Here is a 14,390-nt window from a genome sequence, read left to right as displayed (position 1 = left end):
ATTTGAGCTATGAAACCTAATTAAACAACTTTCTACCAGGCTCATTAATAAGCACTGAACCAGATTCTATGCAAACACCTGAACACATGACAGTGATTGCTAACAAAACATTTCATAGCATATCGTCACCAGTAAGTCATTCTAGAGGAAAAGCAGGCAGTTGACTGAGACAGTTTTCATAATATCTATTTCTGATTTTGTTTATGATCCATTGTATAGACTAGCTTATTAGATTATTGCTAACTGAAATCCCAAATTGAAATCTGTTGGCAATGGCATGCTCTTTGATGTTCCTCAAACAATTCTATTCTGTCACATCAGTACATAAGACATCATGCTTCTTTACCTGGGGGGTTATGTTCATTGAGAATCACAAGTGATGCTGGTGTAGGTCTTCTTTTCCTGATCTGTGAACAACAAAGGCCCAGCTAAGGTCAGAGACTGTCAGACTCTGTTCCAGGTTACTCTACAGCTTGCAAGGCTGTCCCATCCTCATCTTTTCCCAACATAAAGAGCAAATTTCTGGGGGGCACACAGTAGGCGCTCGCTAATTTTATTTTGAATAATAGAAAGCCAGGCAGTAGAACTGTCAGATATTAATATCACCTTCTTTGATCAAAAAGCTGCATTTCCACAGAAAAGAAATAGTTGTATGTAACCAAATGATACCACTGAATACTAATATGCAGTGAAGGTACAGGGATGACTTGCTAATTTTAGTGGCTCTCTTGGAGCCTCATAAATTGATGAAGCTTTCGAGATCCATTACACTTATTTCTAAATGGGGTAAGAGAAGCTTAGAAAACTCAAATTTCCAGCAGGTTAAATTTAACAGCATACGTTCTTAACTTCAATTAATATTATGAACTTTTCTTATTTTCTATAGTATTATTTAGAACAAATTAACACAGAAAGAATGAATATGGATCTTACAAAAGTATATAATTCACTTAAAACTAATAGGTTTGGTGCGGGGGTTTTTCTCCTTATTTTAGGAGTTACAGGAACATATTATGATTAGAATTTCTAATGTATCCTTGATTTTTTAAATATATAAGTAAATTCCCAAATCAGTAGGATAGTGAATAAATTTTAAACAATGATATCTTGTCCAGGATAGAACCAATGCCCCATTCAACATAGATACACGTTCAAGGTTGTATTTATCTGGCTTGAGTTTGGGTGAATCTACTTCAGATTATCAAAACATCCTAGGAAGTTGAGAGTCTCAGATTCAATAATTACTTTTAAGACTTTGTATATAATATTTGGGAGAGGCTTCAGGAATAATTTAGGGTTTAAGAAATTAATGAATTAGGTAGCAGACCCCATAAATTTGTTTTTGCCTCCTCACTGTTGTAATTTTACCACAAATGATCTTTTGAGTGGTTCCATTGAATCAAGAGTCTAAGTAATCTGAATATGAAAGGTGATACAGTAAACCAATCTCACATGAGAGAGGGAGAGAGAGAGAGAACTAAAGATATATAGACATATTAAACTTGGGAAAAATCCAGGTTGTGTTAAAATACCATTTTTAATACCTGAATAAAATGTTTCTTAAATTATACATATACCTGCGATCCTATAATATATTACATATAATTACTGCTTTGGATACACAATGAAAACATTAAAATGAAACATTAAGCCTGTAATCTGAAATTATTCCAAGATTTAATGCTTTCATTGTTAAATGAATAATAATAAATAATTTTATTATAAATAATAAAAAGCTTGCTAATTTTGAAAAAAAATTTTGAAGTTTCTCTAAATGTTGAACCTGTTATTTTAATAAGCAAAAGCAAACAGATTTTTGGATTCCAATCTAAACTGCTAATATAACCATTTTTCCTTAATGGGTGCTAATTTGTATCACATGAAATGCTGCATTTTAGCCAGTAGTTCCCCCAATGCAACTCAAATACAAGTGCATGTGGAAACGAAATTATTTTTCGTTCATATGTCCTGGGAGGTCACAAAGTTAGGCAAATTCAAGAGGTGGAGAAGCTTTCAATTAATAACAAGAATATACGTCTGTATTACTTACATACAGGAGCTGGTCCCCACCCAGTTCCACTTACCTGTTCAGCTGCTTCAGGTGCAATCTGACTCTGGAATAAAGGCACAGCAAATTGTATCTTTTTGGGACTGTTGGGCTCCATGACAATGATGAGAATTAGAGATGTGAAGGGCTCAGAAAGACTAACCCCAGGTGGTGTCTGGGATGTGTTTCCTCAGGCGCACTCCACCCCGCTACAGAATGCTTCGTAATAAATAGCTGTAATTCTAGAGAAAGCAAGTGAAGATGCCGAGGTCTGAGTAACTCCCTTCTTCAACATCCACAGTGATGCCTGGCTTGCCTGTTCCCCCACCAATCCCTTAGATCCTCTCAGCACAATGCAGAAACGAACTGTAAGCTAATTGTGTGCCTCTTCACTAATATACACATGCCAAGCATTCACTCAGCAGCTAATTGAAAATGCAATGCTAGCCTTGAAGGACCTGCTGCCCCGGGATTTGAAAGAAAGGCTCTATCCACTGTACATTACTAACCGGCTGCTCAAAAGTGCAATGTAAGCTCCCTCTGAGTATTGCAGGGATGGGCCATTCATTATTGATGAACATAAAGCAGTACGTTTTTAGAGTTGGGGGCAGGGTTTGGGTATAGGATCATTTCATTTCTCTTGGAGAACCTTATCCGTCAGACACCTTTGTTATTTCACATCCAGCTACCAAATTGATGAATTGCCATGGAGGGTAAGCCACAACCAATAATATCAGCTATATTTATGCTGTGAGATCTGGTTAGGTAAGACTGATCATGGAATGCAGAGCGTCTGTGGTGGAGTGAGGACAACATTGCTCTCAGGACTGAGCAGATCTCAGTTCAACTTCTATCCCTACCACTAACAAGCTCTGTGGCCTCAAGCAAATCAGAGGCTATATCTAGGCCGCCATACTTTCCTCAGACAAACAAGGAGATTGGACTTAGTGACCTTTAAGCTCCTGTTCTGTTCCAGCATTCTATAATTGTAGTCCACAGTTTTCATTAGAGTGGAAAGTATTGGACAGCTAAATTTAGCAAATGGCTTGAAAGTCACGGCTGCTGCAATGACCTCTTTTATTTCCTGGTGGAGCCAGTTATATCCTCTGATATGGAAGAATACAGAAGTGACTAGAAGACATTAGTGGAAACCTAATGGGATCCAGCATTGTGATTTGTTGCCAATAGTGGGGATATATGTAACCAAAGGTCTTAGGGGAAAAAAGTGTAAAAGGGGAAATCTTCAGAATGATAGAGGATGATGATTACATTGGCTAGTGGTGAAGGTCGAGGGGGCCACTGGCCTGCTCTTCACATCTGTTAATATCTAAGGAGAGGCAATAGCACAGCCAGATGGCTTCATGCATTCAACTCCTTTTGCAAAGAAAGGCTGAAAATGAAGCTGCTTTAATAGGAGAAAGAACTTCTCTACTTCTTTATTTGAAAGATAGTGTTTGATGAATGCTAAAATATATATATATATTTTTTTTTTTCTTTACATATTCATTCCCCCTGTGTGTGTGTGTGTGGGCAGAACCTTACTCAATGCCTAGACTATGCAACTGTATTTTTTTTTATGTTTCAAATTTTTTATTTATTTTTCTTACATTTATTGGAGTAAAATTGCTTTACAATGGTGCGTTAGTTTCTGCTTTATAACAAAGTGAATCAGTTATACATATACATATGTTCCCATATCTCTTCCCTCTTGTGTCTCCCTCCCTCCCACCCTCCCTATCCCACCCCTCTAGGTGGTCACAAAGCACAGACCTGATCTCCCTGTGCTATGCGGCTGCTTCCCACTAGCTGTCTATTTTACGTTTGGTAGTGTATATATGTCCATGCCACTCTCTCACTTTGTCACAGCTTACCTTTGCCCCTCCCCATATCCTCAAGTCCATTCTCTAGTAGGTCTGTGTCTTTATTCCTGTCTTACCCCTAGGTTCTTCATGACATTTTTTTTTTCTTAGATTCCATATATATGTGTTAGTGTACGGTATTTGTCTTTTTCTTTCTTTCTTTCTTTCTTTTTTACATCTTTATTGGAGTATAATTGCTTTACAATGGTGTGTTAGTTTCTGCTTTATAACAAAGTGAATCAGTTATACATATACATATGTTCCCATATCTCTTCCCTCTTGAGTCTCCCTCCCTCCCACCCTCCCTATCCCACCCCTCTAGGTGGTCACATAGCACTGAGTTGATCTCCCTGTGCTATGCGGCTGCTTCCCACTAGCTATCTATTTTACGTTTGGTAGTGTATATATGTCCATGCCACTCTCTCACTTTGTCCCAGCTTACCCTTCCCCCTCCACATATCCTCAAGTCCATTCTCTAGTAGGTCTGCATCTTTATTCCTGTCTTACCCCTAGGTTCTTCATGACATTTTTTTTCCCGTAGATTCCATTTTTGTGTGTTAGCATATGGTATTTGTCTTTCTCTTTCTGACTTACTTCAATCTGTATGACAGACTCTAGGTCCATCCACCTCACTACAAATAACTCAATTTCCTTTCTTTTTATGGCTGAGTATTATTCCATTGTATATACGTGCCACATCTTCTTTATCCATTCATCCAATGATGGACACTTAGGTTGTTTCCATCTTCTGGCTATTGTAAATAGAGCTGCAATGAACATTTTGGTACATGACTCTTTTTGAATTATGGTTTCCTCAGGGTATATGCCCAGTAGTGGGATTGCTGGGTCATATGGTAGTTCTATTTGTAGTTTTTTAAGGAACCTCCATACTGTTCTCCATAGTCGCTGTACCAATTCACATTCCTACCAGCAGTGCAAGAGGGTTCCCTTTTCTCCACACCCTCTCCAGCATTTACAGTTTCTAGATTTTTTGATGATGGCCATTCTGACTGGTGTGAGATGATATCTCATTGTAGTTTTGATTTGCATTTCTTTAATGATTAATGATGTTGAGCATTCTTTCATGTGTTTGTTGGCACTCTGTATATCGTCTTTGGAGAAATGTCTATTTAGGTCTTCTGCCCATTTTTGGATTGGGTTGTTTATTTGTTATTGAGCTGCATGAGCTGCCTGTAAATTCTGCAGATTAATCCTTTGTCAGTTGCTTCATTTGCAAATATTTTCTCCCATTCTGAGGGTTGTCTTTTGGTCTTGTTTATGGTTTCCTTTGCTGTGCAGAAGCTTTCAAGTTTCATTAGTTCCCATTTGTTTATTTTTGTTTTTATTTCCATTTCTCTAGGAGGTGGGTCAAAAAGGATCTTGCTGTGATTTATGTCATAGAGTGTTCTGCCTATGTTTTCCTCTAAGAGTTTGGTAGTTTCTAGCCTTACATTTAGGTCTTTAATCCATTATGAGTTTACTTTTGTGTATGGTGTTAGGGAGTGTTCTAATCTCGTATTTCTACATGTACCTGTCCAGTTTTCCCAGCACCAATTATTGAAAAGGCTGTCCTTTCTCCACCGTACATTCCTGCCTCTTTTATCAAAGATAAGGTGAACATATGTGCGTGGGTTTATCTCTGGGCCTTCTATGCTGTTACATTGATCTATATTTCTGTTTTTGTTCCAGTACCATACTGTCTTGATTACTGTAGCTTTGTAGTATAGTCTGAGTCAGGGAGCCTGATTCCTCCAGCTCCGTTTTTCGTTCTCAAGATTGCTTTGGCTATTCGGGGTCTTTTGTGTTTCCATACAAATTGTGAAATTTTTTGTTCTAGTTCTGTGAAAAATGCCAGTGGTAGTTTGATAGGGATTGCATTGAATCTGCAGATTGCTTTGGGTAGTAGAGTCATTTTCACAATGTTGATTCTTCCAGTATAAGAACACGGTATATCTCTCCATCTATTTGTATCATCTTTAATTTCTTTCATCAGTGTCTTATAATTTTCTGCATATAGGTCTTTTGTCTCCTTAGGTAGGTTTATTCCTAGATATTTTAATCTTTTTGTTGCAGTGGTAAATGGGAGTGTTTTCTTGATTCCACTTTCAGATTTTTCATCATTAGTGTATAGGTATGCCAGAGATTTCTGTGCATTAATTTTGTGTCCTGCTACTTTACCAAATTCTTTGATTAGCTCTAGTATATTTAGGATTCTCTATGTATAGTATCATGTCATCTGCAAACGGTGACAGCTTTACTTCTTCTTTTCCGATTTGGATTCCTTTTATTTCCTTTTCTTCTCTGATTGCTGTGGCTAAAATTTCCACAACTATGTTGAATAAGAGTGGTGAGAGTGGGCAACCTTGTCTTGTTCCTGATCTTAGTGGAAATACTTTCAGTTTTTCACCATTGAGGACGATGTTGGCTGTGGGTTTGTCATATATGGCCTTTATTATGTTGAGGAAAGTTCCCTCTATGCCTACTTTCTGCAGGGTTTTTATCATAAATGCGTGTTGAATTTTGTCGAAAGCTTTCTCTGCATCTATTGAGAGGACCATATGGTTTTTCTCCTTCAATTTGTTAATATGGTGTATCACATTGATTGATTTGCGTATATTGAAGAATCCTTGCATTCCTGGAATAAACCCCCTTGATCATGGTGTATGCTACTTTTAATGTGCTGTTGGATTCTGTTTGCTAGTATTTTGTTGAGGACTTTTGCATCTATGTTCATCAATGATATTGGCCTGTAGTTTTCTTTCTTTGTGACATCCTTGTCTGGTTTTGGTATCAGGGTGATGGTGGCCTCGTAGAATGAGTTTGGGAGTGTTCCTCCCTCTGCTATATTTTGGAAGAGTTTGAGAAGGATAGGTGTTAGCTCTTCTCTAAATGTTTGATAGAATTCTCCTGTGAAGCCATCTGGTCCTGGGCTTTTGTTTGTTGGAAGATTTTTAATCACAGTTTCAATTTCAGTGCTTGTGATTGGTCTGTTCATATTTTCTATTTCTTCCTGATTCAATCTTGGCAGTTGTGCATTTCTAAGAATTTGTCCATTTCTTCCAGGTTTTCCATTTTATTGGCATGGAGTTGCTTGTAGTAATCTCTCATGATCTTTTGTATTTCTGCAGTGTCAGTTGTTACTTCTCCTTTTCCATTTCTAATTCTATTGATTTGAGTCTTCTCCCTTTTTTTCTTGATGAGTCTGGCTAGTGGTTTATCAATTTCGTTTATCTTCTCAAAGAACCAGCTTTTAGTTTTATTGATCTTTGCTATCATTTCCTTCATTTCTTTTTCATTTATTTCTGATCTGATCTTTATGATTTCTTTCCTTCTGCTAACCTTGGGGTTTTTTTGTTCTTCTTTTTCTAATTTCTTTAGGTGCAAGGTTAGGTTGTTTATTCGAGATGTTTCCTGTTTCTTAAGGTAGGATTGTATTGCTATAAACTTCCCTCTTAGAACTGCTTATGCTGCATCCCATAGGTTTTGGGTTGTTGTGTCTCCATTTTCATTTGTTTCTAGGTATTTTTTGATTTCCTCTTTGGTTTCTTCAGTGATCACTTCGTTATTAAGTAGTGTATTGTTTAGCCTCCATGTGTTTGTATTTTTTACAGATATTTTCCTGTAATTGATATCTAGTCTCATAGCGTTGTGGTCAGAAAAGATACTTGATACAATTTGAATTTTCTTAAATTTACCAAGGCTTGATTTGTGACCCAAGATATGATCCATCCTGGAGAATGTTCCATGAGCACTTGAGAAAACAGTGTATTCTGTTGTCTTTGGATGGAATGTCCTATAAATATCAATTAAGTCCACCTTGTTTAATGTATCATTTAAAGCTTGTGTTTCCTTATTTATTTTCATTTTGGATGATCTGTCCATTGGTGAAAGTGGGATGTTAAAGTCCACTACTATGAATGTGTTACTCTCGATTTCCCCTTTTTTTTGTGGTATGGGGGCCTCTCACTGTTGTGGCCTCTCCTGTTGCAGAGCACAGGCTCTGGACGCGCAGGCTCAGTGGCCATGGCTCATGGGCCCAACCGCTCCGCGGCATGTGGCATCTTCTCGGACTGGGGCACGAACCCGTGTCCCCTGCATTAGCAGGCGGACTTTCAACCACTGCGCCACCAGGGAATCCCTGATTTCCCCTTTTATGGCTGTTAGTATTTGCCTTATGTATTGAGGTGCTCCTATGTTGGGTGCATAAATATTTACAATTGTTATATCTTCTTCTTGGATCGATCCCTTGATCATTATGTAGTGTCCTTCTTTGTCTCTTCTAATAGTCTTTATTTTAAAGTCTATTTTGTCTGATACGAGAATTGCTACTCCAGCTTTCTTTTGATTTCCATTTGCATGGAATATCTTTTTCCATCCCCTCGCTTTCAGTCTGTATGTGTCTCTAGGTCTAAAGTGGGTCTCTTGTAGACAGCATATATATGGGTCTTGTTTTTGTATCCATTCAGCCAGTCTGTGTCTTTTGGTGGGAGCATTTAATCCATTTACATTGAAGGTAATTCTTGATATGTATGTTCCTATTCCCATTTTCTTAATTGTTTTCGGTTTGTTATTGTAGGTTTTTTCCTTCTCTTGTGTTTCTTGCCTAGAGAAGATCCTTTAGCATTTGTTGTAAAGCTGGTTTGGTGGTGCTGAACTCTCTCAGCTTTTGCTTGTCTGAAAAGGTTTTAATTTCTCCATCAAATCTGAATGAGATCCTTGCTGGGTAGAGTAATAATCTTGGTTGTAGGTTTTTCTCCTTCATCACTTTAAATATGTCCTGCCAGTCCCTTCTGGCTTGCAGAGTTTCTGCTGAAAGATCAGCTGTTAACCTTATGGGGATTCCCTTGTGTGTTATTTGTTGTTTTTCCCTTGCTGCTTTTAATACGTTTTCTTTGTATTTAATTTTTGACAGTTTAATTAATATGTGTCTTGGCGTGTTTCACCTTGGATTGACCCTGTATGGGACTCTCTGTGCTTCCTGGACTTGATTAACTATTTCCTTTCCCATATTAGGGAAGTTTTCAACTATAATCTCTTCAAATATTTTCTCAGTCCCTTTCTTTTTCTCTTCTTCTTCTGGAACCCCTATGATTCGAATGTTGGTGCATTTAATGTTGTCCCAGAGGTCTCTGAGACTGCCCTAAGTTATTTTCATTCTTTTTTCTTTATTCTGCTCTGCAGTAGTTATTTTCACTATTTTATCTTCCAGGTCACTTATCCATTCTTCTGCCTCAGTTATTCTGCTATTGATCCCTTCTAGAGTATTTTTAATTTCATTTATTGTGTTGTTCATCGTTGCTTGTTTCCTCTTTAGTTCTTCTAGGTCCTTGTTAAATGTTTCTTGCATGTTCTCTAGTCTATTTCCAAGATTTTGGATCATCTTTACTATCATTATTCTGAATTCTTTTTCAGGTAGACCGCCTATTTCCTCTTCATTTGTTAGGTCTGGTGGGTTTTTATCTTGCTCCTTCATCTGCTGTGTGTTTTTCTGTCTTCTCATTTTGCTTATCTTACTGTGTTTGGGGTCTCCTTTTTGCAGGCTGCAGGTTCGTAGTTCCCGTTGTTTTTGGTGTCTGTCCCGAGTGGCTAAAGTTGGCTCAGTGGGTTGTGTAGGCTTCCTGTTGGAGGGGACTAGTGCCTGTGTTCTGGTGGATGAGGCTGGATCTTGTCTTTCTGGTGGGCAGGTGTATGTCTGGTGGTGTGTTTTGGGGTGTCTGTGGACTTATTATGATTTTAGGCAGCCTCTCTGCTAATGGGTGGGGTTGTGTTCCTGTCTTGCTAGTTGTTTGGGGTAGGGTGTCCAGCACTGTAGCTTGCTGGTCGTTGAGTGAAGCTGGGTGCTGGTGGTGAGATGGAGATCTCTGGGAGATTTTCGCCATTTGATATTACGTGGAGCTGGGAGGTCTCTTGTGGACCACTGTCCTGAAGTTGGCTCTCGCACCTCAGAGGCACAGCACTGACTCCTTGGCTACAGCACCAAGAGCCTTTCATCCACACGGCTCAGAATAAAAGGGAGAAAAAGTAGAAAGAAAGAAAGAGGAAAAAAATAAAGTAAGATAAAATAAAGTTATTAAAATAAAAAATAGTAAGAAAAAATTTTTTTAAGTAAAAAAAAATACTGACGGATAGAACCCTAAGACAAATGGTAGAAGCAAAGCTATACAGACAAAATCTCACACAGAAGCATACACATACACACAAAAAGAGGAAAAGGGGAAAAAATAATAAATCTTGCTCTGAAAGTCCACCTCCTCAATTTGGGATGACTGGTTCTCTATTCATGTATTCCACAGATGCAGGTACATCAAGTTGATTGTGGAGCTTTAATCCGCTGCTTCTGAGGCTGCTGGGAGGGATTTCCCTTTCTCTGTTCACACAGCTTCCGGGGCTCAGCTTTGGATTTGGCCCTGCCTCTGCGTGTAGTTCGCGGGAAGGCGTCTGTTCTTTGCTCAGACAGGACGGGCTTAGAGCAGCCGCTGATTCGGGGGCTCTGGCTCACTCAGGCCGGGGGAGGGAGAGGTACGAAGTGCGGAGCGAGCCTGTGGCTGCAGAGGCCAGCGTGATATTACACCAGCCTGAGGCGCGCCATGTGTTCTCCCAGGGAAGTTGTCCCTGGATCACGGGACTCTGGCAGTGGCGGTCTGCACAGGATTCATGGAAGGTAGGTGTGGATAGTGACCTGTGCTCGCACACAGGCTTCTTGGTGGCGGCAGCAGCAGCCTTAGCGTCCCATGCCTGTCTCTGGGGTCCGCGCCCGTCTCTGGAGCTCCTTTAAGCAGCGTTCTTAATTCCCTCTCCTCGCGCACCAGGAAACAAAGAGGGAAGAAAAAGTCTCTTGCCTCTGCGGCAGGTCCAGACTTTTTCCCGGACTCCCTACCGGCCAGCCGTGGTGCACTAACCCCCTGCAGGCTGTGTTCACGCCACCAACCCCAGTCCTCTCCCTGTGCTCCAGCCACCGAAGCCCCGAGCCTCAGCTCCCAGCCCCTGCGTGCCCCAGCGGGTGAGCAGACAAGCCTCTCGGGCTGTTGAGCGCTGGTCGGCCCTGATCCTCTGTGCAGGAATCTCTCCGCTTTGCCTTCCTCACCCCTGTTGCTGTGCTCTCCTCTGCGGCTTCGAAGCTTTCCCGCTCCGCCACCCACAGTCTCCACCTGCGAAGGGGCTTCCTAGTGTGTTGGAACCTTTCCTCCTTCACAGCTCCCTCCCACTGGTGCAGGTCCCATCACTATCCTTTTGTCTCTGTTTATTCTTTTTTCTTTGGCCCTACCCAGGTATGTGGGGAGTTTCTTGCCTTTTGGGAGGTCTGAGGTCTTCTGTCAGCGTGCAGTAGGTGTTCTGTAGGAGTTGTTCCACGTGTAGATGTATTTCTGATGTATCTGTGGGGAGGAAGGTGATCTCCGCGTCTTACTCTTCCGCCATCTTCCCCCTCTTAGACTTTTTAATATATTTTTGGATTTAGCTAATACATTTAGACATTGACTACTGTTCCAGGTATTTACAAATAAAGTTTTCTTTATTTTATTTTTTTTAATTTTGAGTCCATACCCAAGACTCCATTTTAATGATTTAAGTATGCAACGTTCTGTTGAAAGAGTATAGAAAGTAATATGCATTATTCAAATAGTTTTCTATACCCTCTGGGGAAAAAGCAAATGAAAATGTGGATGTGAAAGCACTTTCAGTTGGAGAACAGTGCTGACCAGAAAGAAATCTTGTGATGGGTTCATCTTTGTAGTGTCAAAAGGAAACATAAATTACACTGTGTGTAACAGTTTACAAAAGTTCTCAGAATGAAAATCTGAATTGATATCATTAAAGGAGTTATTTCTCTAAATATTTCTTCAAATTACATGTAAGGAAAACAAGATCACTTCTAGTGAGCAATTAATCCAAAACTTCATTTAGTGTAGTAATTAAGAGCATGCACTTTAAAGCCTTGAGTTCAAATCCTGGCTCTGCTACTTAGTTTATCAAGGTGGGCAGTAAGAGAATTTCCTTCTTGTGAAGTTTAGATGAATTAAAATGAATTAATTTAAAATGAATTTTTTAAAAGAGCTCATTACAAGGCCAGCACATCATAACCACTAAGTAAAAGATTCCTAGGTTTTTCAAAAGGCTGAAAATACAATTTTAATCTGGCTTACAAGGAATCTCTACCTATTTAGAATAATTGGATACCAGTTAGAACAATAGGTGACAAAGTGAAATACCACATATGCATTATGGTATAAACATCAATAAAATGATTCTCATTAACTAATTCTCTGTTTTGAATAGTTTGGTGAGAAATAATGTCGTAAATAGTATTGACTGTCTAGACCCTTTCTTCATCAGGCCAGCTCCTGTGCATACTTCAGGCCTCAGCTGAGTATCACTGCCTCTGGGTAGCTTTCATAGATCTCCTCCCACCCACGTCGGGTTTAGAGCCACCTCTTCTGTGTTCCCAAAGCACCCAGAATACCTCTACTTAGTGCAATAACTACCGGTCTGTCTTTTAACTGTTTAGCATTTTCAGTGCCACTCATTCACACAGCAAGTGTTTGTTGAGAAGATACTACAACCTACTCCATGCCAGGCCTTTTGCTATGGCATTGGAGGAGAGATTGTGTTAAAGGCATCTGAGGTTCTTTTAAAGCTAAATTGTTATTCTGAGAATCGCTTAGAATGTAACTTGAATTTGAAATAATCTAAACATTTTTAAACAGGGAGTATAATTATGGTAAATATTAGGTATATATTTTTTCTCCCTGTTAGAGATAATTGTAATAATTAACCCTTACATGACACTATGTGCCAGGCACAATTCTAAGTGCTTTATCTGCATTCACTTATTGAATACAGTATTCATAACAACCCTTTGAGGTAGGTACTACTGCCATCCTTAATTTGAAATGAAGAAACTGAGAATCAGAGAATTTAGGTAATTTGCCCAGCGTCATCCAGGTAACATGTGGCAGAGCCGGCATTCAAATGCAGGCAATTTTGCATCAAGCCTGGGCTTTAATCACGATGGCTACTATCATATAAGGGCCCAGAGAGAAGTGCATGCAAGGCACCAGAATCTCTACAGTGGTTAGATGTTCTAACCGCAAGAGTCCCATGGTGAAAGACCTTCAGATGACATGACGTATGAATAAAAGGAAAAGAGATAGCATGATTACAGGGTACAAATAATCATGATCTTATATTTCAAATTATAAGCTGACTTGAAAGAAGGCAGCTTTCCTTTTTCTTAATATAATGGGTGCTATCATTAAAGATTTAAAAAGCTTTCTAGAATAAGCGATAATTAGTTTCTCTTCAAGATAAGTGATACTATGAGTAGAGAAGGTAAAACATCAGGACAATAGGCCATTAGGCCTTCCTAATTTTACTCTATAATATCTGTCTGACCCTATTTTCCACAGCTCCTCAAGACCCCCATTTGGCTACACTTTACCCCACAGCTAGCCTTTCTGTGGCCTCCTCTGCCTTCCTGGGAAGCTCTCCTTTTATCCAAATTGATTCATACTCCAACTCCACCTCCTTAAAAAGGCACCCTCAAATTCTCCAGACAGGAGGAATCACTCCCTTTTTTCCTCTCCTGGTATTCAATTACATGTAGTTTTATGTTATTCTCTACAAATTTCCTTTGTGTTCCTTTGGCCTCCCCTCCTAGACAGCAAATCCTTTTGTATCCTATCTTAATATAAACAGAACAAGCAAGATGTTGGGGATCTAGTAGCTTCCAAATAACTCCACTTAGGCTTCATCTGTCATATTGTCAGGAAACAAGGTGTTGCAATATACTTGAATTTTCCCTGGTCTATAGCTCATGCTTTTAAGCACTACACCTTGCTTTTATTTGAATATTTTAAGGGGCACTTAAAAATGTATTCCATATTTTCATGCCTTTTAAAGGAGTAGATATCAAACATAAGTTGTCCTTTTTCCTTACTTTTTAGCATTCATATAAACAACAGTTGTACTCTGTGATATACAGAGATGCCATCTGAAGCTATTGATATTTCTTGCTGTCTTAATTGGCTGCAAATTCCATAAATACATAGTACTTATAACTGTTTTAAAGTTTTTGTCTGATGAGTACCAACAGTCATTTTTAAAATTGTCACTTGCCTTAGTCCATTCAGGCTGCTCTAACAAAATACCAGAGACTGGGTGTCTTATAAACAAAAAACGTTATTTCTTACAGTCTGGAGTCTGTAACCAATAGAATACAGAGGACATGATGATACATGACTGCACAGTCGAGATCATAAAAGGCTGTACTAATTCTGCTTAGTTCTCTTGCAACACTTACTGTCTTGTGCCTCCATCTGGGAATGCTTCCACCTAGACACCAGCCACCACACTGTGAAGAAACCAAAGCCACAGGGAGGATACATGTAAGCGCTCTGGTCGACGTTTATATTTTTGTACGTGATGTGAGAAAAATGTTTGGAAGAATCTGTTCTGAGTTGTTGCTAGGGATTATCTCTGGGAGGTAG

General features: G+C 39.3%; 1 protein-coding gene across 2 annotated transcripts in view; it reads right to left on the bottom strand.

Annotated features, from left to right (window-relative positions):
• Window positions 1–2,414, bottom strand: part of PPP1R1C (protein phosphatase 1 regulatory inhibitor subunit 1C) — a 129,543-nt gene extending 127,129 nt beyond the window's left edge. Inside the window, exons 1-2 of one of the 2 annotated variants that reach the window (XM_004267393.2) lie at window positions 2,085–2,414; window positions 347–407 (exon numbers count right to left, since the gene is read on the bottom strand). In XM_004267393.2, coding sequence (XP_004267441.1) covers window positions 347–407; window positions 2,085–2,165 — 142 coding nt within the window. In that variant the 5' untranslated portion in view covers window positions 2,166–2,414. Of the gene's footprint in view, window positions 1–346; window positions 429–2,084 lie in introns of both variants that reach the window. The other variant, XM_004267392.2, reaches the window with a different exon arrangement.
• Window positions 2,415–14,390: the final 11,976 nt, after the last annotated feature.

This window comes from Orcinus orca, chromosome 7 (genome assembly GCF_937001465.1).
Source record: "Orcinus orca chromosome 7, mOrcOrc1.1, whole genome shotgun sequence".
In the NCBI taxonomy this organism is placed as follows: domain Eukaryota; kingdom Metazoa; phylum Chordata; class Mammalia; order Artiodactyla; family Delphinidae; genus Orcinus; species Orcinus orca.
This window is presented reverse-complemented; position numbering and strand designations above follow the sequence as displayed.